The 25,197-nt window shown below is 45.9% G+C and overlaps 1 protein-coding gene across 8 annotated transcripts in view; it reads left to right on the top strand.

Moving 5' to 3' along the window:
* The window catches only part of LOC126518636 (TBC1 domain family member 13), a 130,265-nt gene that overhangs the window by 77,510 nt on the left and 27,558 nt on the right, over positions 1 to 25,197 (top strand). For all 8 annotated transcript variants that reach the window (XM_055064879.1, XM_055064881.1, XM_055064882.1 and 5 more), the window contains 3 exons: positions 560 to 626; positions 18,023 to 18,265; positions 21,879 to 21,960. In XM_055064879.1, the coding sequence (XP_054920854.1) occupies positions 560 to 626; positions 18,023 to 18,265; positions 21,879 to 21,960 (392 nt within the window). The remainder of the gene's footprint in view (positions 1 to 559; positions 627 to 18,022; positions 18,266 to 21,878; positions 21,961 to 25,197) is intronic.

The following is a 25,197-nucleotide window of genomic DNA, read 5'->3' on the forward strand; positions in this document are numbered from 1 at the left end:
TTCGTAATTGTTAAAATGTGGTCAATCTCAGTAATTAATAAAAAGGTAATTAGTATATTGCATTTCAATGTGAAAGAGAATGTGGTTTGGCTAGTCTCATGTCATTTTCTTACGAAGAGTTTTACTGCTGCTACTCCTTCATCACATTATTATTTAGTGCTTTTTGGAGAAGTGTGGCACCTCCTCCTCATGGGCCACTGGCTTAGTGCCTGGCTTTGAGGTCATTAAAGAAGTTGCATTGGAACAGCCATCGTGGGTGATTTGCTCTGTGGAGAGATTGTGCAGCCCCTAATGCTGCCTTTTCTTTCAGCAACTGAGTCGTCCCTTGACATAAACATAGCAAGGTTTCTAGAAGGGTCATGTAACAGCCTGGATTGATTTGTTTACTATAATTATCAGTGACCCTTTGGATTACTCTCTGCGCAAGTTGGGGGAGCCTGTCACTTTTCTTGCTAGGCAGTAGAAAAGTGAATGTCAGACTAGTGTTCAACCAACAAAGGCTGAATCACTGGAAATGAAGAGTGCACTTCATTCTTTTTCTGTCATCTCTCACGTGCAGGGTATGAACGAGATTATTGGACCCATTTACTACACCTTGGTGTCTGATCCCAACTCGGATTGGAGAAGTGAGCAGGCAGAGCTTTTTCTTCTCTTTGTTTTGTTAAGCTGTCCTTCCTGTTTGTGCCATTAATAGAACAGCAAAGCTGCCACCATAACCATGTGAAACTCTAGTGCGCTGCCAGCGCTGCTGTCAAGATTTAGTTGTGGCAATAGGAATAGCAGAGATAGATCCTTGTCAGAGGCATCATGGGTGACATGTGTTTAGCAATTTCACTAGCATTGTCCTTGTGCTTAATTTGCATGCATTAATTAGTGTTACGTACAGTCACAGGTTTTACAAATGTGATCAATTTAGTCCAAAGTGCAACTGGCATAAAACGTCCCAAAACTGCTGTTTTCGTGAAGAAGTGAGGAAAATAAACTGGTCTAGCATACAGTCCATCCTACACTGTCACTTTCATGTGAAAGCAAGCTGCTTTCTTATCAGCAAGGAGGTGTTACTGCGGTAGTTCTGCATGCAGCCAATCGCCTTCAAATCATCAGTGACATGTTGTCGGTGCTCCCGATGAGGCTGGTCTCAAGCATCCTTTCACTGATGTGGTAGGCCCTGTTGTGGCAGGGCAGGCGGCCAACCTAGCGACATTAAAGATGAAGGGAGAGATGGCCTAATAATAATTCCAGAGTTTTTACGGGCCAAAAGAACGGTTTGATTATGAGGCACGCTGTAGCGGGGGACTCTGGGTTCAACGATTTGGGGCTTTTTAATGTACACCTAATGCATGGTACACAGGTGTTTTGGCATTTCGCCCCATTGAAATGTGGCCACAGCGGCCAGGATGTGATCCCGTGCCCTCGAGCTTAGCAGCACAATGCCAAAGCCACAATGCCACCACGATGGGTAAAGTCTTGTACCAGCAGGTGCCTGGCGTAAAGGTCAGCATGCAGCTTTGAGCATTATGACTCCCCTGGGAGCAGCTTGCTCCCAGGGAGTCGTGTCCTGCACTTACCTTAATTTCTCGATTACTAAAGCTTTGTTTGCGATAATATGGACTAAAGGTATGCGAACCCTTCAGACGTGATTTTTTCGTAAAATAAGACTTTTCGTGGCACAAAACAAGTGCTGCAAGGTTTCTGGAATCTTATTTTAACAGTCCATGTCGACTTTGTATTTACCTTTAGTGTTCCTTTAAAATAAGGGGAGCAAGGTTGGTGTAGGCTATCCTTGTTTTAGTGGTATGGCTGATGGACAGGCGAGACGAAGGAGAGAGTGTGAGAGCAAGCAGTAGCAGTGGTGACGGTATAAAGGCTGCTATTGTAGTATGCAACTTCTTTCTCTCCTCCTTGTTGAGCAAGTCCAACCTATGTAAACTCCCCTTCCCTTATTTTTGCCATCTTCATTTAAAGTTGCACAGCTTGCTGTCCATAATTTAACCCCTGATAAACATTCGGTGTGACAGATCCCAGTTTCGGCAGCAGACGTCCTTCATTTAATTAGACCAGACAGGTCGAAGTGCTTAGCTGCCGTCTGCCTGGCTAGTTATATTTAACCATTATAATGGGAAGAAAGTCGCAAGTATGTTTCCTCTGCTTTAAAGGTATCCATAACTCCCCTTGTTGTCGTTGCTGTTTTCTTTTATTTTTTTTCTACTATTTTTAGTGTGATGGATTGGGTGCGGCCTGTACAGTGCATTATGCATCCTGCTAGTCATGTCTGGCCATTCACCACCTCTTCGTTTTTTTTTTCTTCATTGTGGCTGGGAACGTGGTCTGCTGATACTTCCAACAAAACTTGCCACTGGCGGCCTTCATCTTTAATGGCCTAATTATGTACATCCTGGTGCAAATGGCGCGACAAAAGATTGAGGTGCAAGAAAGGGTGGTCTTTATGAGCACTGCAGGGGTGTTGAACAGCGACAAAGGGCGCAAGTGATTGGAACATGTAGAGCAAAAACCATCTGTGAAATCTATTTTTATGTCTTTCAGCAGAGATTCTCTTCGGCAGCATGTGGCAACGCCCTTGCTTAGTGGAAGACAATGTAGCAGGGGCCACCATCCATACTTCATTGAAGATCTTGAAGAAGGAAAAAGTATGGGCAGCATGCGAAAATGTGCCGAGGTTTTGCCTCAACAGCAGCTACAGCATTTGCTGTTTATTATTTGCATTGGAGACAGGCGACAGACACTTTGGCCAGCAGGCAGCTTTATTTACCCTACTGCTGCAGTTTAACGAGCACCAAAATAATAATTTTCTCTGGAAAAATTTTCTAAGTTTTTAGCCTAACCTAATCTAACCAAATATTAAACAGCTGTAGCAAATTGTTCTATGTTGTGACATGAAGCTAAGGTGTGGTTGGCCGTGCTTGTTTCAGGGGAAGCTAAGCTAGATAATGAATCCAAATATGTGAGATCTGGCACAATAATAGATGAGGTAATGCAAATATCGTATTAGATTGTGAAAAATTCAACACTGCACTTAAAGGGACTGACGAGTTTTTATGGCTTTTCTTAGTGCAGTAGAAAGCTTATCAGTCGGAGTGTTCAGTTATACAGTGGTAACGCAGAAAATGCCGTGGAACATTTTGTGTAGTTGTACGCTTGAAACATGCTGAAAGCAGTGATAGGTGAGCACAATGACCGATTTTCATCAGCTAACAAGTGTTAAACACTACTGCTCAGTGCAGGACACGCCTGCATTTATCAGAAGTTTCTTGAATGTTATTGATGGTTCTATTCGTTGTTCTATTCGTGTTCTATTGTTGTATAGCGGACAGGCTAAAAGTCTCTAGTTTTGTCATTCACAGTTTTTCTACTGTGTTCTCAATCATCACTAGAATGTGACAATAGTGATTATACTTCACTTCGCTTCACTTTATTTCCTTAAAGACCCCACAAGGGGGTGTTACATAAGGGGTGGGTTGTACAGAGATACTACAAATGCCACAGGTTTTTAACAAGACAGGTATATGGATACACTTTGAATAAAACGTGATGGACAGGTGATTGAAACAATGTCGTGGGGAAGTCCATTCCATTCTGAAGCTGCGCGGCAAAAAAAATGTTGCAGAAAAAGTAGTGGTGCCAGAACGGGGTCGGGCGACTTGAAGTGGATGGCCCGTGCGGGGGGATGTGCGAGCGGCGGGAGCAATGTAAGGTGGATGGCTGAAAGAACTGTGATAAAACTTGTGGTAAAGTGATAGTGTGGCGATCCTGCGGCGAGACGAAAGAGTGGGCAGACCAGAGTCATTTTTAAGGGGTGACACGCTGATATCATATGAATAAGAAGAATGAATGAAGCGAGCAGCACGATTCTGCACTGCTTCGATAGCGTTAAATAAACTTGGTGAGGGCTCCAGATTGGTGATGCGTACTCAAGTTTGGGTCGAATTAGCGATTGGTAAGCCAAAAGTCTTACGTGGTAGGGTGAGTGACGCAGATGACGTTTTAGAAATCCTAATGATCGGTTAGCCGATGAAATGATATTCGTGACATCGGTGCGCCAGGAAAGATCAGGGGTTAGTGTTACACCAAGGTATTTATAGGATTCACTTGTTTCAACTGGTATGTTAGCGATTTCATAGGGAAATTGGAGCGGGTTTTTGCGGCGGTGGAAGGAAACTAATTTACATTTGTTAGGATTAAGGGTCATTAGCCAGCGGTTACACCAGTCGAACACTTTATTAAGATCATTCTGTAGGGCTGTTTGGTCAGATATGTCAGTTATTTTGCGGTAGATAGCACAGTCGTCAGCGAACATGCGGATGTTACATGATAAATTATTAGGCAAGTCGTTGATATATATTAGAAATAAAAGTGGGCCAAGGACAGATCCCTGCGGCACGCCGGACGTTACAGGGAGCGAGTCAGACTTGACATTGTTAAGGGAAACAAACTGAGAGCGGTTAGTCAGAAATTGGGCGATCCAGTTTAGAACGTCGTGTGGCAGATTTAGTTGAGAGAACTTCATTAGTAGACGCTTGTGTGGTACTTTATCAAAAGCCTTGGTGAAGTCAAGAAAAATAGCATCTGTTTGTAGGTTAGTGTCGAGGTTAGCATTCAGGCCTCGAAGAAAAAGGGCTAGTTGGGATTCGCATGAGAGGCCTTTTCGAAGTCCGTGTTGAGAGGGATTAAAAAAGCTGTTAAAATCAAGGAACTGCATGATCTGAGAGTATATGATATGTTCCATGAGTTTGCAGCACACACTGGTTAGAGATGTGGGGCGGTAATTTAACGGACAGTCTCTGTTGCCTGCTTTGTGTACCGGAATGACCTTCCCACACTTCCAGTTGTAGGGGAGAATTCCTGAGGAGAGTGACTGGGAAAACAGTAACAGTAAAAATTCGGCAGATATGTGCTTAGTGTTTTTTAAGAGCTTGGAATTTATTTCGTCCGTACCAGTAGAAGATGACAACTTCATTTTTTCAATTAAGGACAGGATACCAGAGAAACTAATGCTTATGGGTGGCATTTCAGGTAAATTAACGGAAAACAGTTCTGTTTCAGTAGGGTTAGGTTCATTCGTAAAGACAGACGAAAAGGCTACAGTAAATATATTGGCACTTTCTGAACAACTTGCTTCTTGACCAGATTGATTAGTAAGGATAACAGGAGGGGTGTCATGTGGGTTTAGAATTTGCCAGAAACGTTTGGGTGAATCAGCAAGGATTTTTGGTAGCTCAGTGTGAAAGAATGAGTATTTAGCGTTGCGCACTTCTGTTAAGTATGCTTTTTCTGCAATGTTGTATTTGTCCCATGCGCAAACACTGTTTCTAGTCTTGGCGACACGAAAAAGACGTTTCTTCTTGTTTTCAAGCGATTTTAATGACTTAGTAAACCAAGGTTTTTGGCGGGTGGGACGGAAAGTTACCTTAGGGATGAAGTCATCAGCTAATCGGTTCATTTTGTTTTTGAAGAGTGACCAGTTTTCGTTAATAGGTCGTTCCCAAAAACCGTCTTGAAACGATGGAAAAAAGGCATCAAGTTCACCAATGATGGCCCCACAGTTCCCCTTGTCATATAGTCGAATTGTTTTCCCGCAAGCTTGACGTATTTCGGGAACAAAGGCAAAATTAGCATGAATTACTTTGTGGTCACTTATTTCTTTTATAAATGTTATAGAAGACAGGCTCCCTGGATCCGTTGTTAAGATTATGTCAAGAATATTGGCGGTATCGGAAGTGACTCGTGTAGGTTGTGATATCAGCTGAGTAAGATTAAAGTTTAGGCAAACGTCAAGAAATGCGTTAGCTTCTTTCGCATTGGGTGCTGACGAGGTTAGGGTCATCCAATCGATATTCGGAAAGTTAAAGTCTCCAAAGAGAACGACGTGAGCATTAGGGTATTTAGTCGAAAGTTTGGTTAAGATATGATTAAGTTTGCGTGAAAAATCTGGAGTATATCTAGGAGGCCTGTAGCAAACACCTAAGAGCACCGACTGTGGTGCGGAACGACAGATTAACCATAATATTTCAAGGTCGGAGGATATTTTGATAACAGAGCACAAAAGTTGTTTGTTGGCAGCTATGAGGACGCCCCCGCCGCGTGTGCCGAGACGATCCTTTCTAAAAAGATTAAAGTTGGGCAAGTCGGATAAAACTTCGCCATCGGTGACGTCAGAGGTCAGCCACGTTTCAGTTAGAATAAGTAAATTGCTACTGGATGAAGATACAAGGCTTGACACGTGGTGGCGTTTAGAAAGAAAGCTGCGAATGTTTGGGAAAATAATCGAAAAAGAGAGATTAGCTTTGTGACCAGGAACGGAACCATTTAATGATTTGGGGTGGGGAGCGGGTAGCTATGATTTTTCTTCGACAGTTTCGGTTGTATCGTCGAATACGTAGCGTTTGGAGCCCATAAATAATGTTTTATATTGTTACGTAAGAAGACACAGATGAAAAACTATATACAACTATATTTACAACGCAATACGCCGCGCTTGGCCAAGAGGCAACAGCCCGCACTAGCTTCCAATCGTCGTCGTCGTCTTCTTACTGCTCACTTCTTCGTCATTGGAAATACTATTCCGTAGCACTACCCCCGGCGGCAAAAGCGCCGTCCCGGAGCGACTAAAGGCTGGAGTCGGAAGCATTGTAGTAGCCTTTGAGCCTACTGACGTGCACTACATCACTAGATGCCAGAGTCGATGACGAGGTTGAGCTCACAGGAGCAATTTCGTACGTCACAGGTGTCACCTGGCGCAGAACGCGGTAGGGTCCTGTGTATCGCGAAAGGAGCTTTTCTGAAAGTCCGACGTGACGAGAGGGCGACCACAGGAGCACGAGCGCACCAGGCGAAAACTGTACGTCACGGTGGCGGGCGTTGTACTGATGCTGCTTAGTGGTTTGCGAGTCGGTCAGTCGAGCACGGGCAAGCTGGCGTGCATGGTCGGCGAGGGCGATGGCGTCGCGCGCATACTCGCTTGTCGAGATCGCAGGAGGAGGAAGGGCCGTGTCAAGGGGCAAGGTCGGTTTGCGACCGTAGAGTAGATAAAATGGAGAAAATCCGGCGGTGTCGTGCCGGGAAGAATTATAAGCAAATGTGACGTAAGGAAGGGCAATGTCCCAGTCGTTGTGGTCCTTGGAAACGTACTTGGCCAGCATATCGGTAAGAGTACGGTTTAACCGCTCTGTCAGGCCATTGGTTTGAGGGTGGTACGAGGTAGTCAGCTTGTGTTGAATGGAGCAGGAACGCACAATGTCGGCGATAACTTTGGAGAGGAAGTTACGACCACGGTCAGTAAGCAGCTGTCGCGGGGCGCCATGAAGTAAGATAATGTCACGCAAGAGAAAGTCCGCGACGTCAGTGGCGCAACTGGTAGGGAGAGCCCGCGTGATAGCGTATCGGGTGGCGTAATCTGTTGCGACGGCTACCCATTTGTTCCGAGAGGATGACGTGGGAAAGGGTCCGAGGAGGTCTAATCCAACACGAAAGAACGGTTCCACAGGGACGGTGATCGGCTGGAGATGACCGGCAGGTAGCACCTGAGGTGTTTTCCGACGCTGGCAGGTATCACAGGCAGGAACATAGCGTCGGACGGAGCGAGCGAGACCAGGCCAATAGAAGCGGCGGCGGACGCGGTCGTACGTGCGGGTTACCCCAAGATGTCCTACAGTGGGTGCGTCATGCATCTCAAAGAGCACAGTTTGTCGTAGATGTTTTAGCACGACAAGAAGAAGATCAGATCCGTCAGGGAGGAAGATCCTTCGGTACAGAATGCCGCCCTGGAGGACATATTGGCGAACGGACGCGTCGGTAGGTGTAGAGCGCAGACGCTCGATGAGTACTCGCAGCAATAGGTCTCGGTTCTGCTCATCGGCGATGTTAGCGAAGGCAGACACAGAGAAAATTCCGTTGGCGGTACTACTGTCGGCATCGTCAGGCTCGTCTACCGGGTAACGAGACGGGCAGTCAGCATCTTTGTGTAGTCGGCCAGATTTGTAGGTGACAGTATACGAATATTCTTGGAGGCGTAAATCCAGCGACCAAGTCTTCCTGTCGGATCTTTCAGGGAGCATAACCAGCAAACCGCGTGATGGTCTGTGACAACGGAAAAGGGTCGGCCATATAAGTATGGGCGGAACTTCGCAACCGCCCAAACAAGGGCCAGACACTCACGCTCAGTGATGGAATAGTTGCACTCGGAGGGTGACAGGAGCCTGCTGGCGTAAGCGATAACACGGTCGTTGCCGCGCTGGCGTTGTGCCAGGACTGCGCCAATTCCGTGACCGCTGGCATCAGTACGGACTTCGGTAGGCGCAGAAGGATCGAAATGGGCCAGAACGGGAGACGTTGCGAGCAGGTCGATTAGATGCAAGAATGGAGAGGCCTCGTTATCGCCCCACTGGAAAGGGGAGTCTTTTTTCAAAAGCTCGGTTAGTGGTCGTGCTATGGCGGCGAAATTTTTCACGAAAAGGCGGAAGTACGAACAAAGGCCGACGAAGCTGCGCACATCCTTGACACACTTCGGAACAGGGAAGTGCGTAACAGCATGGATCTTGCCTGGGTCCGGTTGCACTCCGTTCGCGTCAACGAGATGCCCAAGGACAGTAATCTGGCGACGGCCGAATTGGCACTTCGATGCGTTCAGTTGCAGACCGGCTCGACGAAAAACGTCCAGGACTGCTGAGAGGCGCTCAAGGTGCGTAGCGAACGTTGGAGAGAATACTATAACGTCGTCCAAGTAGCACAGGCAAGTGGACCATTTGAAACCGTGAAGGAGGGAGTCCATCATGCGTTCAAAAGTGGCAGGAGCGTTACATAGACCGAACGGCATCACTTTGAATTGATAAAGACCGTCGGGTGTTACAAAAGCAGTCTTCTCGCGGTCGAGATCGTCCACGGCAATCTGCCAGTAGCCGGAGCGAAGGTCAATAGATGAGAAGTAGCGAGCACCGTGAAGGCAGTCAAGGGCATCATCAATCCGAGGTAGGGGATACACGTCCTTCTTGGTAACCCTGTTAAGATGCCGATAATCAACGCAAAAGCACCATGAGCCATCCTTCTTTTTTACCAGTACAACAGGTGATGCCCATGGACTACATGACGGTTCTATGATGTTCTTGGCAAGCATTTTACGAACTTCTTCGTGAATAACTTGACGCTCAGCCAGTGACACTCGATAGGGGCGGCGATGAATAGGAGGGGCATCCCCGGTATTAATGCTTTGTTTAACAGCTGTAGTTTGGGCCTAAGGACGATCGTTACAGTAAAAAATATCGTGTTAGGAAAACAGAACGCAGTAGAGCTCACGAGCGTGCTCGGACGGCATGTCGGGCGCAATCATTTTCTGCAAGTCGGCGATAGTACAAGTTGCCGACTGCGATGGTAGAGGAGGATCGGCTGAATTATCGTCTACTGCAATAGATACTATTGAGAGATCCTCGAATGAGCAAAGCTGGGCCAGAGACATCCCGCGTGGCAGGACTTGTGTCATCAAGCGAAAATTGACCACTGGCAGGCAGACGCAATTCGCCGTAATAGATAAAACGGTATGAGGTACTGTGATCCGGTGGCTAAGTAGGACGTCTTGCATAGGAGCCGCGATGTAGTGACCGTCTGGCACTTGTGGGGATGACACTAAGTAAACGTAAGTCAGTGCCGAAGGTGGCAAGCGAACGAAGTCGACGGAACTGAGGCGACTGGGGTGTGGTTCAGCGGGATCCAGAACAGGCAAGTCAAGGTGGAGAGTACTGGCGGAACAGTCGATGAGAGCAGGATGTGCGGAGAGGAAGTCCAAGCCGAGGATGATGTCGTGGGGACAGTGGGCGATGACTGTGAATAGCACGATTGTGGAGTGATAGGCGAAGGAGACACGGGCGGCACACATACCAATTACGGGGGCTGTTCCGCCATCGGCGACACGGACAACAGGCGTCGTGGCGGGCGTGATTATTTTCTTCAGCCGGTTACGAAGGTCAGCGCTCATTACCGACAAATACGCCCCAGTGTCTATAAGAGCAGACACAGAAACACCGTTGACTTGCACGTCAAGAAGGTTCAAATGAGTGGGCAACATGAGTAGAGGATTTGGCGGCGTAGGAAGCACTGCAGCGTCACTTCGAGGGCTGCATCGTCTAGTTTTCCGGCTGGGAGCGGCGTCTGAAGGGAGTCGGTGAATAGAGCGACGGGGCTGGGGAGAGCGAGATTGTTGTCGTTGGGGCGAAGGCAAACGAGAATAGGGGCATTTCGGCGCAGGAGAATCAGTGGCGGCATTATCGGAGCGTGCGGCATAGCGACGAGAGGGCCACCTGGAGGGCGAAAGTAGGCAGTATAAGTAGACCGGGTCAGGGAACTCCAGCGACTGCGACAGTGCCGAGAAATGTGCCTGATTTGATGGCAGTGAAAACTGCCATTAATGGGAGTGTGCCATTCAGATGGGTTGCGGAAACGTGGTGGGTAAGAAGATGCGGGACGGGGCGGAATCGAAGAAGCCGGGTGGGTATCAGGGCGATGGGCCGAACAGATGCTGTGAAGACCCATGTTTTCGAACTCCTGGCGGACAACTGCCTGGATCAGGGAAACCATGACTGCAGGTGCGTTGGTGGGGCTGGAGTCGAAGGTAGCCGGATAGGCGGCCTCAATCTCACGCCGGACGATCCTGGTAATATCGCCAGTGTTGTTGGGACGAGGAGTGTCGGCACAGGAAGATGTCGCTGGGGTGTTGGGCAAACGGGCAAACTGCTGGTCGATACGTCGGCTTTTAGCGAGTTCCAGGTGGCGGCACTCTTTTATAACTGCATCGACCGTCGCGACGTTGTTGAATACGAACAAGTTAAAGGCGTCATCGGCAATCCCTTTGAGGATGTGGGATACCTTGTCTGACTCAGTCATGTGTGCGTCAGCTTTGCGGCACAGAGCCAAGGCATCCTGAATGTACGTGACATAGGGCTCTGTTGACGTCTGCACACAGCTGGAAAGTGCCTTCTGCACGGCAAGTTGGTGACCGTAGGGGTTGCCAAACAAGTCTCGAAGCTGTGTCTTAAGTGAATCCCAACTGGTGAGCTCATCTTCGTGCGTGCGATACCAAACTCGAGGTGTGCCACCGAGGTAAAAGACTACGTTGGCGAGCATGATAGTAGAGTCCCACCAGTTATTGCGGCTGACGTGTTCGTATAGGCTGATCCAGTCCTCGACATCTTCCGCATCTTTGCCCGAGAATACGCCAGGATCACGAGGAGCAGGGAGAGTGATGTAGGTCGTCGAAGTGGCAGCAGGTGTCGGAGGCGGCTGAGTCGAGTTGTCGTCGCCGGGAGCCATGAAGAAAGGCTCGACGTACCGTCCACTGCGAAGCTCCGTGACGAGGTACAGGGAACGTCCACCTCCACCAGATATGTTACGTAAGAAGACGCAGATGAAAAACTATATACAACTATATTTACAATGCAATACGCCGCGCTTGGCCAAGAGGCAACAGCCCGCACTAGCTTCCAATCGTCGTCGTCGTCTTCTTACTGCTCGCTTCTTCGTCATTGGAAATACTATTCCGTAGCAATATCGTAAAAGAAAAGGACCGGATTTTTCTTCAGCAAAAGTGAGAAGGTGCTTCCGTGCGTTCCGAACATGAGGCGAGAAATCTTCCCCAATACTAAAATGTGTATTTTTGAGTTGAGAGCCATTAGCGAGAACTGTTTCCTTGGTTTTAAAAGAGGTAAATTTTACTATTATGGGGCGGCACCGGTCTCGCAAGTGGCGACCAAGACGGTGGGCACGCTCTATTTCCTTAGATTCAATGGCTACATTGAAATGGTCCCTGCAAAACGCAGTGATTAGCTCCTCAGACTGAGCGTTGGTCTCGGATGGCGTGTCGTCCGCTATGCCGTAAAACAAGTTGTTTCGTTGGGAGCGGTTTTCCATGTCGTCCAGCCGAGTCTCCAATACCGAGACCTGTTGAGTAGTCTGGGAGGTGGTGGTTGCAACGGTGTCTAATTCCGTTCGGAGCGTTTGAAGCTGGTGGTAGTGCGATTCTAAACTGTCGATTCTTTTGCCTAGTTCGGAAATGGTTTTATCGGTGCTTGAGAGCTGGCTCTTTAGGCTCTGCACGTCTTTAATGAGCTGCCTACACTTCCATAGGGGGGGAGCAAACGAGAAGTGCAGCCATAGTCTTAGGAAAATATTTTGTTTATTAAGCCGATGTTCCTGTGGTTCTTATTTTCTAATGCGTTGAATTATTTATACAATAATAGTTATGTGCTTATCTGGTTTCTTGTTCTACTGCTTCGGTCAGATACAAGTAGTGGAGTTCAGCGTTGTTGGGCGGGCGGCTGCACGTACGGGTCACGCGGATTAGCCAGAAGAGACGCGTGGTTCGACACCAAGACGGCGGCGGAGAGTTATAGCCATCGGGGATGGGGGAGCCGCAGTTTACGAAGAGCGCGTAAGCGAGTAGACTGTGAGTCGGAGCTTCCGCCGGTCGGTTCGCCGAAGCAGTGCCATGGCTTTGAAGGCGACCCCTCGCCGCTGAACCGCACCATGCTGGGACATTCCGCAAACGGACCAGATGCCCCAACGACGTGTGGAAGTGTTTTCTGCGGGGGAGTGACTTCGCGACATCCACAACATCTTCAAGTTTCCCTCACTGACATCGAGGCAAACATCAACTCGAGTCAAGTTTTTTTTTTTTAGCCAAGCCAAGCTAAATGTTTAGAAATGCCAGTAGTGCTAGTATATAGGTCTATTCAATTCAGCCAACTTTCTGTGCCTCTTCTGCACCTATTTATGGTGTTTTTCACCTAGGCACTCAATTGTTCAAGGTCAAGCAGTGCACCGTGCACACCGGTCCATGATTGCACGGTGTGCATTGCACCATTGAACCTTACAACTAGTGGTTGCAGCCCATTGCACCACAACTGGCACTGCCTGCACCTTTTCTGAATCAAACAAGCCGATTGTAGGGCTGGTACCTTATATGGATACCACAGAACTCGGGACACTCACAAACTCGTGCGTGTACAAAAGCACTCAGGTGCGCCGCCAAGCAATAAGCAGACAGCTCGGCTACAATGCTCATTAATGCTATTCCACTTGTTGCCACAAAGGCAGCACCAATTGTGAGCATGACCTTTTATTGCATAAGATACATGCAATAAAGTGTAAATGCATGTGTTTAAACAATAAGTATGCGGCACTTGACAAGAGCCGACTTAGGTGTAGTAATCTCATTTCATCATCGTCATCATCAGCCTGGTTACGCCCACAGCAGGGCAAAGGCCTCTCCCATACTTCTCCAACTGCCCCGGTCATGTACTAATTGTGGCCATGTTGTCCCTGCAAACTTCTTAATCTCATCCGCCCGCCTAACTTTCTGCCTCCTCTGCTATGCTTCCCTTCCCTTGGAATCCAGTCCGTAACCCTTAATGACCATCGGTTGTCTTCCCTCCTCATTACATGTCCTGCCCATGCCCATTTCTTTTTCTTGATTTCAACGAAGATATCATTAACTCGCGTTTGTTCCCTCACCCAATCTGCTCTTTTCTTATCCCTTAACGTTGCACCTATCATTCTTCTTTCCATACCTCGTTGCGTCGTCCTCAATTTAAATAGAACCCTTTTCGTAAGCCTCCAGGTTTCTGCCCCGTACACGAGTACTGGTAAGACACAGCTGTTATATACTTTTCTCTTGAGAGATAATGGCAACCTGCTGTTCATGATCTGAGAATGCCTGCCAAACGCACCCCAGCCCATTTTTATTCTTCTGAATATTTCAGTCTCATGATCCGGATCTGCAGTCACTACCTGTCCTAAGTAGATGTATTCCCTTACCACTTCCATTGCCTCGCTACCTATCATACATTGCTGTTCTCTTCCGAGACTGTTACACATTACTTTAGTTTTCTGCAGATTGATTTTTAGACCCACCCTTCGGCTTTGCCTCTCCAGGTCAGTGAGGATGCATTGCAGTTGGTCCCCTGAGTTACTAAGCAAGGCAATATCATCAGCGAATCGCAAGTTACTAAGGTATTCTCCATTAACTTTTATCCCCGATTCTTCTCAATCCAGGTCTTTGAATACCTCCTGTAAACACGCTGTGAATAGCATTGGAGAGATCGTATCTCCCTGCCTGACGCCTTTCTTTATTGGGATTTTGTTGCTTTCTTTATGGAGGACTACGGTGTAGGCAACGGACACTTTGTAGGCAACGGACACTAAGCTGATCGGTCTCTAATTTTTCAAGTCATTGGCGTCCCCTTGCTTATGGATTAGGATTATGTTAGCGTTCTTCTACGATTCCTGTACGCTCAAAGTCATGAGGCATTGCATATACAGGGTGGCCAGTTTTTCTAGAACAATCTGCCCACCATCCTTGAACAAATCTGCTGTTACCTGATCCTCCCCAGCTGCCTTCCCCCTTTGCATAGCTCCCAAGGCTTTCTTTACTTCTTCCGGTGTTACTTGTGGGATTTCAAATTCATCTAGACTATTCTCTTTTCCATTATCGTCGTGGGTGCCACTGGTACTGTATAAATCTCTATAGAACTCCTCAGCCACTTGAACTATCTCATCCATATTAGTAAGATGTTGCCGGCTTTGTCTCTTAATGCATACATCTGATTCTTGCCTATTTCTAGTTTCTTCTTCACTGCTTTTAGGCTTCCTCCGTTCCTGAGAGCATGTTCAATTCTATCCATATTATACTTCCTTATATTATTATTTATTTGTACATACTGCAGCCCGATCGGGCTATTGCAGGAGTGGGTGTGAAAGGTAGAGAAATAATAATAGTAAGTTATACAGGCCAATACGAAAAATACAAATAAACACAAGCCGAAACTATTCAATGGCCGCCAAGAATAGGTTTAAAGGAAGAGAACGAGTAGCACCAGGCAAAGAATTCCAGTACTCGATTACACGGGGAAATAAACTGTATTTAAATGTGTCCGTACGGGCGAAATAAGGTGCGATGTTTAGGTGATGGTGACTTCTAGTATTAGATGGTTTCGCAGGAGTTAGGTAGTTATCCGAAGATATACGGCAAGAAGAGTTAATAACGCAATGCAAGAACTTCAATGATTCCGTGCGTCGGCGATCTGAGAGCGGTTCTAACCCTAGGGATGAAAGCGCTGTATACGGCGAAAAATCCCTATCGTACCTATGGCATATGAAGCGGATCGCTTTCTTTTGGATGGCCTCAATTTGATTAATGTGGCACTGTTTGTGTGGATTCCAGACGGGAGAAGCATAATCGAGTATAGGCCGGATTAGTGATTTATACATGAGTAGTTTAGTATCTCTTGGGGCTGTGGTCAATGTGCGGCGCAGATAGCCTAACTTTTTCAGTGCTTTTGAGGTTATTAAATCAATGTGCTTCGACCAACACATACTAGGTGTGAAAACAAGACCAAGGTATTTATATTCATTAACGCTCTGAATTGGAGTATTATTAACTCTGTAAGTAAAAGCGGAAGGGGTCGTTTTATTAGTGAAAGTCATAACAACGGTTTTACGGACGTTAATTGTCATTTGCCAGGTATCGCACCAAGAGCTAAAATTAGAAAATGATTCTTGAAGCTGTAAATGGTCATCAAAGGAGGAAATTTTATGATACAATACACAGTCATCAGCATACAAACGTATATTTGAGGTTATGTGATGAGACAAATCGTTTATAAAGATCAAGAAAAGCAACGGACCCAGCACGGAACCTTGTGGTACTCCTGAAGGCACCTCTGTCAACCTGGAATTAACTCTGTTAAAGGACACAAATTGAGATCGATCAGAAAGGAAACTAGAAATCCAGCTGAGAATGTGGCGATTATTAAGGATGACGTCAAGTTTATACATTAATTTCGAATGAATCACTGTATCAAATGCCTTTGAAAAGTCAATGAAGATTGCGTCAATTTGGTTGCCCGTGTCGAGGTTAATACAAATGTCATGTGTAAATTCACTTAACTGTGTTAATGTGCTGAACCCACGTCTGAAGCCGTGCTGGAAATTAGTTAGTAATTTATGTGACTCGAGGTATTCCATAATGTGTTTGTAAATAATATGCTCTAACATTTTACACGAATGAGAGGTTATAGAAATTGGTCGATAATTAGATAAGACGTGTTTGTCACCGGCCTTGAATAAAGGAAGAACTTGAGCCATTTTCCAGGATGAGGGTACTGTAGAGGATGCCAGCGACTTACGAAATATGACAGTGAGGTAGCGACAGGTCCATAATGAGTACCGTACCAAAAACAAGTTCGGAATGCCATCTGGCCCAGCAGACTTCTTAGTATCGAGTTTCAATATTAAGTTCAACACACCTTCTTCGGTAATGTTAATGTCATTGATGGGTACGTCACTACGAGCAATGATGTCTGCAAGGATGACGTTGTTGTCGCGAGTGAAAACGGACTTGAAATAGTCATTAAATGCGTTTGTGATATGAAATGGATCATTGGTAGAATCATTGTTAATCACCATAAAAGTAGCCGTCGAATCACGTGGCAAAACAGACGACCAAAATTTACGCGGGTTGGTTTTTAGTAGGCCCTGCAGCTGCACACCGAAGAAGAAATCTTTAGCGCAGTTAATTTTCAGCCTAAGCTCCTCTTTTGCTTTAATGAAACTCGTCATGGCTCATGTCAGCTGTCTTACACTTGTTAATTAACTTCGAAAGTTCTGCCAGTTCTATTCTAGCTGTAGGGTTAGAGGCTTTCATACATTGGCGTTTCTTGATCAGATCTTTCGTCTCCTGCGATAGCTTGCTGGTATCCTGTCTAGCGGAGTTGCCACCGACTTCTATTGCAGACTCCTTAATGATGCCCATAAGATTGTCGTTCATTGCTTCAACACTAAGGCCCTCTTCCTGTGTTAGAGCCGAATACCTGTTCTGTAACTTGATCCAGAATTCCTCTATTTTCCCTCTTACCGCTAACTCATTGATCAGCTTCTTATGTACCAGTTTCTTCCGTTCCCCCCTCAAGTCTAGGCTAATTCGAGTTCTTACCATCCTATGGTCACTGCAGCACACCTTGCCGAACACGTCCACATTTTGTATGATGCCAGGGTTAGCGCAGAGTATAAAGTCTATTTCATTTCTAGTCTGGTCATTCAGGCTCCTCCACGTCCACTTTCGGCTATCCCGCTTGGGTAATCTCATTTACTACATCTCAAGTATCAAGGTTGCACTGCCAGTTCATACCACTTACCTTTCTTTTTGCAACTTTCTGCGCCAATTTAAAATTATAATTCCTACTTAACTCACTAACAGCATGGTCGATTCTATCACTATAAGTTATGGTCTTTTCATTTCAGCCAACATCTTGTGACAAGTTCTGGGGGGGGATGTTGGTCCCTTTAGTACAGTGGACTCTAATCAAGATGTCCTATTAAGACAAATGTTTGATAAACTGAAGTTTTGGGATTAGTTTTTATTGTCTTAGCATGTTGAATCAGTGTACTTTGTTGCAATGAATGAGAGTGAGGCATACCTTGAAAGGCACTCATGCTCCCAAAGGGTGTCTTTGATAAAAGTGCTGTACGGCAATGATGTGCCACCTTTGGGCAGCACCTGGCATCATTCCCCACACTGTAAATTAGCCTCACCACATTCTCTCCTGCATCTATAGTTCATATCAGGACTGCATCAGAAGTGCTGCACAACGTTATTTTCCAATTGCACGCATTCTGATCTTGGTTGCATTACTTGTATGTAAGTCCCTCTTGATTAGGTCTGATTTATTATCCATTTGCACCAATTCTTGCTGAACATGAAGACACAAGTCCAATTCCCAGATATCGCATCCGTTGGCAGCGGAATGCAATAACACTTGTGTGTTGTTCTTTGGGTGCACATTAAAGAACCTCAGCTGATCAAAATTAATCCTGAGTTCGCAATGGTGTCTCTCATAAATACTGTACGCAGTTTTGGGACGTTCAGGTCCACAGTTTTTATTGAGCACCAATGTCCAAGTGTTTTGTAATGAATGCCCGAAATACTGAGACTCTGTTATACCCATGCTCTCAATTATGCACTCAGAATATGCAGAAGCAGACTGCTTCTTCTGCTTCACGAGTCTCATGTCGGAGATCCGGGACTTTTTCATCAAGACATTGGATGAGTCATCGTCTGGCATTGGTGCCATGATGGAGCGTCTCATGCAGCTGCTGCGTCGTCGGGATGATCGCCTGTACGGGCACCTGAAGCAGCTGCATATAGAGCCACAGTACTACAGCTTCCGCTGGATCATGCTTCTCCTCTCGCAGGACTTCCCGCTGCCTGGTAATGTATGCACTCTATGCTCTTTTCTCCTCTTAAATGGTTCCTACACATGTCTGGGCATGGCAGGCAGAAAAGCCTGGTGCTTAGATCATACTGCCATGATTGTCTCTACAAAATGTAATGGCATTTTTATGTGCACCATGTGCAGTGAAACCTTGTTGATACATAACCTGGCGGAAACATGGCATAATTGTGCATTAAATGGTGGTATGCATTAACTGCCAAGTATAAATTGGTCATATCATGAGAAGCCAACAAACACTGACACCAAGGGCAACATAGGGGAAATTACTTGTGCTTAATAAATGAAATAAAGAAACGATAAATTAATGGAGATTAAAGTGGATGAAAAAACAACTTGCCGCAGGTGGGAACCGAACCCACAACCTTCGCATTTCGCGTGCGATGCTCTACCAATTGAGCTACCGCGGCGCTGTTTCCCCGTCCACTTTCTTGGGTATTTATGTGTCCTAGTAGAACCCTGGGAGTGTTAGCCAGCGCCATCACTCACATACCTTGGCGGCGGACTTTGAATGTCCTTTTTGCCGCAGGCGTCACGAGAACGTGATCTTTTTGGGTGAAGGCAACTGGTCAATAAACCCACACATGCTACCTGAAGGCATCAATGTTGCCTTGAAGAAGACAAGTCCACTTGTTGAAACGTTGGCTCCTGCATTCACCTTGTTCGCGTTTTGCTCATCGTCTTGAATTTCCACCTCCCGCATTCCCCGTGTTTTCCCTGGCTTCCCAGACAGTGTCTTACAACTTCCATTGTGTAACCAAAATTTTCAATGGGGGTCTGGTTAGGGGCCCTTTAAAAAAAGAAATGGCCCACAAGATCACTGATGGTTGCGATGAATGAAAGAAAATTATGTCGACAACGACAAGGTACGCACGAGTTCTTTTGCCATTGGACCACGTGTGCGAGTTATCTCACCAAATCGGCAATGGCCCTGAGTTATTCCGAAGATGTGTCGTGCCACGATTGGGCCACGTATGGCGAGTGCGTGGCGAAATGTTTCATGGCGAGACGTGCCTAGTCAGCAGTAGACGGGCCGATGTGTCGGACACTGGTGATTAAGGCTCCAGAGAATGCGGCCGTCCATGGAGCTGCCGTCCGACCGTTGCCCTTGGCCAATATGTTTGCCAGCATGAGTACTGCAGGTCAGAGCGTGGCCTGTTGTGCAGCCCCTTGCAGCAAGCATTGTGGATTGCGGGCGTCTCCTCGGTAATCTCTTCAGCGGAGCGCCATTCGTGGCTTGGCTAATGGTCGCATATGCTCTGAGCACTGCCGCTCGCGTGCAAGTTGTTCCTTGGGCTGGCACCTTTCCAGCAACATGCATTGGCATTGTGGCTCGGATGCAAGTTGACCACTGAGCGGTCGTTTCCGGCTGTCTACCGTACCGTGCGCTGTTTCGAACTGTTTCTCAGACTCACAGCAGTGTTAGTACTTCTAGCCTAGTATGTGTGTCATGTCATATGCCTTAACGTCCAGTGTGGTTGTAGTTTGATTTTTGTAGTTTTCATAAATGGAGTTTTGTTTTTTGTAGTTTTGATAAATATTGTTTGGTTTTCATCACGAGTTTGACTGCTTTTCTAGCGTTCTTTCTCATTGCGCGGCACAACAACCAAGTGTGACGAAAGTCACGTAATTTCTTTACTGTGGTTATTGCTCCGGCATGCTGGTAAATCCCCAAAGGGTGCAAACATTTTTCAGAGTGCATACGAAACGCCATGCAACAGCTGAAATTTTTGTTATTGCTGGTGTATACATACATTAATTGATGCTGTGCAGGCCCAAAAAATCAGGCATCTGAAAAATCGATCAGCGACTGTATTTGACATTTTTGCTCCCAGAATATATAATTTGAGGCATGTGCAAAGAGGAATTTCCTTCGCTGTAACCGATACCATGTCAGACCCAACGTTTTCAATTCATTATAGCAGGAGAATACTCCGTTGAATTGAAGCACGACCAACCAAATTTTAGATTTACTTCTCTATGTCCAATAATTTGTTATGTATTACGTGTTCATTATAATCGAAGTTTGACTAATGTGTTCCCTGGATCAGGATAAGCTCCACACCAATGAAAATTTTGTGTTCCTTCTGCAGCAATCTTAAAAGCTCCAAAGCTAGTAATGCGTGGGGAGATGCACTAGCTTAACCAACTCAATATGCAGTTATTGTCACAGAGCTTTAATCCTAATGTATACATGTTAGCACTAATGTTTACCTAAATGTGCTGGGATAGATCCAAGAGTGACAATGCTGGTGGTGGAATTTTGTGGCTCAGCCAGCATTTGTTTGAATGTCTTCCTATTCCACAACACTTCGTGGCCAGAAAAATTATCATACTGGGAAGTTTACATTGCTGTGGAAGCCTTACTATTTGGTTAGGTAAAGAAGACAAAGCCACATGTTGCTGTAAGAGTCCTGATAACTTGAGGTTATTTATGCTTCTTGTTAAGTGATAGCAATGGGACGGTCACAGGGACAACAGCTTTAAAAAGCTGCAATTTATCTATTTTTTCTTAGTTGTTTGCCCCTTTTTGTCCTTGTCATGTAGGCTGGGCTGCGAGAGTACACATTAGGTAATATGCCCAGTGGCCTGTTCATGCATCCAGGTTTCCAAGTGTGTAATAATTCAAAGAAGTGTGTTCCTCAGACAAACTTCTACACAAGATGTTTACCTTCATAGGAGGCCCGGATTGTTTGGCTTAACACAGCGTCTCAACATTAAGCAACAAGTTCTGTCAGTTGGGTCTTCATCCTGGTATGCCAGCAAAACAGTAATGGTATTTTACATCTCCAGCCTAAAACTCTCGCTTATTAATGCTTGTTGGTAAGCTGCTGTCTATGAGTTGGATCGTGACAGCTGAGGAAGGCATCTTTCACTTAGTATTGTGTATATTGTGCCTGAAAAATGAATGTGTGTGCAGTGCAAGCTATGTGCATCTGGCATGTACGCATGCGTGTGTGCAGGTGCATGCACATATGCATAGATGCTAAGAAATTCTAGGTAATCAGATTCTGCATAAAACTGGACACAAAAGGGTTCACTGCTTATTGCTGCTTTCATTTCACATACACTCTTAAACAAATGTGCACCCTATGGGGCGTATATTTGCCACGCAACAATTATCGTCATCTGCCTTGCTTGCGTTTCCTTCCTTGAAAACGTTGCGCTTGCTACTTTCCTCTCTAGGATGCTCTGTAATGCTGATAACGTGCATGCCATTCGTGACTCGGAAGTACCGGGCTCACAGCATTAAAGAAAGGAAATGCGGACAAAACAGATGAAGATTATTGTTGTGTGGCAAGATACGACCGAAAGGGTGTAATTTTGTTCAAGAGTGTAGCTCCAGTACAGTGTTCTGTTCTTGCAGAGCATCTCATAACTATACCATTCTTACATTTTGAGAGTACCTTTGTTGCAATGGATTTCGTTGCGGGTGAACCTTACATATCATGAGGTATTATCAGCTGTAATACTTGTAATTCTGTCTACAAAAAAAAAGTTGATTCAATCATTTTAACACTGTGCTGACAATTTCAATAATGAATGGCAGTTGGAACACTGAATATTTTTGTTTGTGTTTGTTTCATGCAGATGTGCTGCGGATCTGGGATTCCTTGTTTGCTGATCCACAAAGGTTCACCTTTCTCATCTACATCTGCTATGCCATGCTTTCGTGAGTGGCCACTCTTTTTGCCTAATACAGTAGAATCTCGGTAATTCGAGCTCACTTAATTAAAAAAAAAAAAAAACTTCCAGTTAGTTTAAACTGATACTTTTGTCCCGTCATAATCGCATGTATTCCAGTCTGCAAAAACACCTGCTAATTCAAATTCCTGAACATTAGTGCCGCTTAATTTAAACAGATTGTGCCCCCGAGCCACCCTCCAGCTCGTCAAGCTACACACCCGGGGGCGGTCACTGCTGCTGCAAGAGCTGTGCAACCGATTACTTGGCAACCATGAGCACTCAGTGGGTCTGTTGTCTTGCTCAGTGAAGCAGCAAGGTGCAGTTATGGCATACATTCGTGCTGTGTATAGACCTCATACTGAGTGCAGTACGATGCCACGTGAAACTAATGTGGACGCTTCCAGCGAGTTTTGTCCAGTCGGGGTAGAAGAAACACACATAGACTCACATCACCGGTTATTTTTAGCCACGCTGTGCCTTGTGCATGGAACAAAGATGCTGACCGATTTATTGGGCCTACACGATAGTTAAACTTCCCCATGGCTCCACCACCTACTCAATAAAACCAACATATAACAGCTACAAGAGTTCCTTCTGCAAGAAACCATATATCGGTGAAACAGGACAATCAATGAACGCCAGATTAAATGGACATTGCGCGGACACAGCTAAACAGCTTCCCAAAGCCGTCGCCAAGCATTTCAACCAACCAGGTCATAACTTTGTCGATCTTAAACTCTACATCTTACAGTCCAATTTCCGTTCTGAATGAGAAAGAAAATACAGAGTATCATACCTTATCCACAAGTTCAAGACATTGCGGCCAATAGGCATAAATGTTTCAAAGGGAGCTTTAGAATCTATTCGCTATGCTAAATTTCAAGCTATAGGCGACAACACTTCGTTTGGTTCCTTAGCATTTCTTCTCCTTTTTTTTCTCTTTTTATTCTTATTCTTTTCGTTTTTCCCCCTTTATTTATTTATTTATTTATACCATTTCAGTATTTTCATTTCTTAATTTTTCTTTCTTTTCTTTCTTTTTTTTTTTTTTACGAGCACTGGTTTCTGCTGCTCCTTCTATTATCTCTTTCAGAGACACGATAGCCTACGACTACCAGTGAAACAAGTACTGTATTTACTCGCATAATGATCGCACTTGTTTGTAAAAAAAAAAAAATTGATGCAAATTCAGGGGTGCAATCATTACATGGGTTAAATCTCCCACGAAAAGAAACATTTTTTCATTTTTCATCCCACATTTGCTGCGGGATGACAAGCAGGCGGCTGCCGCTGCCAGTGTGGGACACCAAAACAAAAATGGCGGCCGGCGGAGCAAGCCGAATGCGCCGAACGCGATTATTTTTCTTCTCGTGAGTACATCACGCGTATTGAAACAGTTTCTTCTGTATCAGTAATGAATAATATTGTTAATATCGGCAAGTTTGAGACACTAACATAGTCATGTCCACTTTGAGGGCACAGAAACAGAGATGGGCGCACTTAGCTGCTGCTAGCGACATAGAAACACATGGTGGGCATGGTGCGGAAACTGCGGCATTTGTCTTCACTGCTACCCTAATAAGGCACGTTTCCGCTTAGGGTGGGTGAATATCTTAGCTGTGTTACAAGCGTCGGCGTATGAATAGGGTACACTTCTAATGTATCAGTGTAAACATGGCCGCTGTCGTTGCCACTCGCGATTTGTTTCGTGCCCACGAGTGCAGACAAGACGAATCGAAAGGTGCCCTTTGTTGACCAAAACCATTATGAAGCCTACAAATAATAATGCTGAGGCAAATTTGGTTGTAGCTTTTTTTTTTTTTTTCATGGAAGTGCGGAAAGTGATGAAAAAAAATGAAATGGAGCATCTGCTTAAGAATGTTAGGTGCGTGCAGACCACTTGGTATGTCTCGACAAGTCTCGACAACGTTTTGAAAGTCCACTTGTCGAAATGTTGGCTCTTGCTTTCTCCTTGTGGTGATTAGGACTGTTCGGCACTTTCGCTAGTGCGCAGTGATGCGGAAGAAAGACAGAGAGTCATTTATGTGCGTTTATAAAACTCAAAGCAACCTTTAAAATATGAATATATACAGAGAGGTGATGACAGCGTAACTGCAGTCAGTGTGTCCACGGGCTGAAACAGTCCCGAGTTGCGAGGCTCACAGTTCGGTCGTCACGGCACCATGCGGTCACCCGTGCTGGAGCTGGCCGCGACGACCACGCGCTCGGGCCCCGTTCAGCACGGTTCTCGGACTCTGCACGCTCAGGAGCCGCAGCGGCAGCAGCCAGGGGACGCCTTGTTCCACACGTCCTCGATGTCCGGCTCGGACGCCGCTCGCGACCGATGTGCTACAGTCGCACGTCCAGCACGACCTCGGTGCCCAGCTCGTGCGCCGCTCGCAATCCCCGTACAGCGGTCACACGTGAGGACCTCGTTTAGCACAGCAACATCTGTGCCAGACTGAAACGCTGAAAGTGAAAACAAAATACACTATACTGATGGGCGATTTCAATGCCAAGGTAGGCAAGAAGCATGCTGGAGACAAGGCAGTGGGGGAATATGGCATAGGCACTAGGAATAGCAGGGGGGAGGTATTAGTAGAGTTTGCAGAACAGAATAATATGAGGATAATGAATACCTTCTTCCGCAAGCGGAATAACCGAAAGTGGACATGGAGGAGCCCGAACGGCGAGACTAGAAATGAAATAGATTTCATACTCTGCGCTAACCCTGGCATCATACAAGATGTGGACGTGCTCGATAAGGTGCGCTGCAGTGACCACCGGATGGTAAGAACTCGAATTAGCCTAGACCTGAGGAGGGAACGGAGGAAACTGGTACATAAGAAGCCGATCAATGAGTTAGCGCTAAGAGGGAAAATAGAGGAATTCCAGATCAAGCTACAGAACAGGTATTCGGCTTTAAGCCACGAAGAGGATCTTAGTGTTGAAGCAATGAACGACAATCTTGTGGGCATCATTAAGGAGTGTGCAATAGAAGTCGGTGGTAACTCCGTTAGACAGGATACCAGTAAGCTATCGCAGGAGACGAAAGATCTGATCAAGAAACGCCAATGTATGAAAGCCTCTAACCCTACAGCTAGAATAGAACTGGCAGAACTTTCGAAGTTAATCAACAAGCGTAAGACAGCTGACATAAGGAAGCATAACATGGATAGAATTGAACAAGCTCTCGGGAACGGAGGAAGCCTAAAAGCAGTGA

This window comes from Dermacentor andersoni, chromosome 1 (genome assembly GCF_023375885.2).
Source record: "Dermacentor andersoni chromosome 1, qqDerAnde1_hic_scaffold, whole genome shotgun sequence".
Classification (NCBI taxonomy): Eukaryota; Metazoa; Arthropoda; class Arachnida; order Ixodida; family Ixodidae; genus Dermacentor; species Dermacentor andersoni.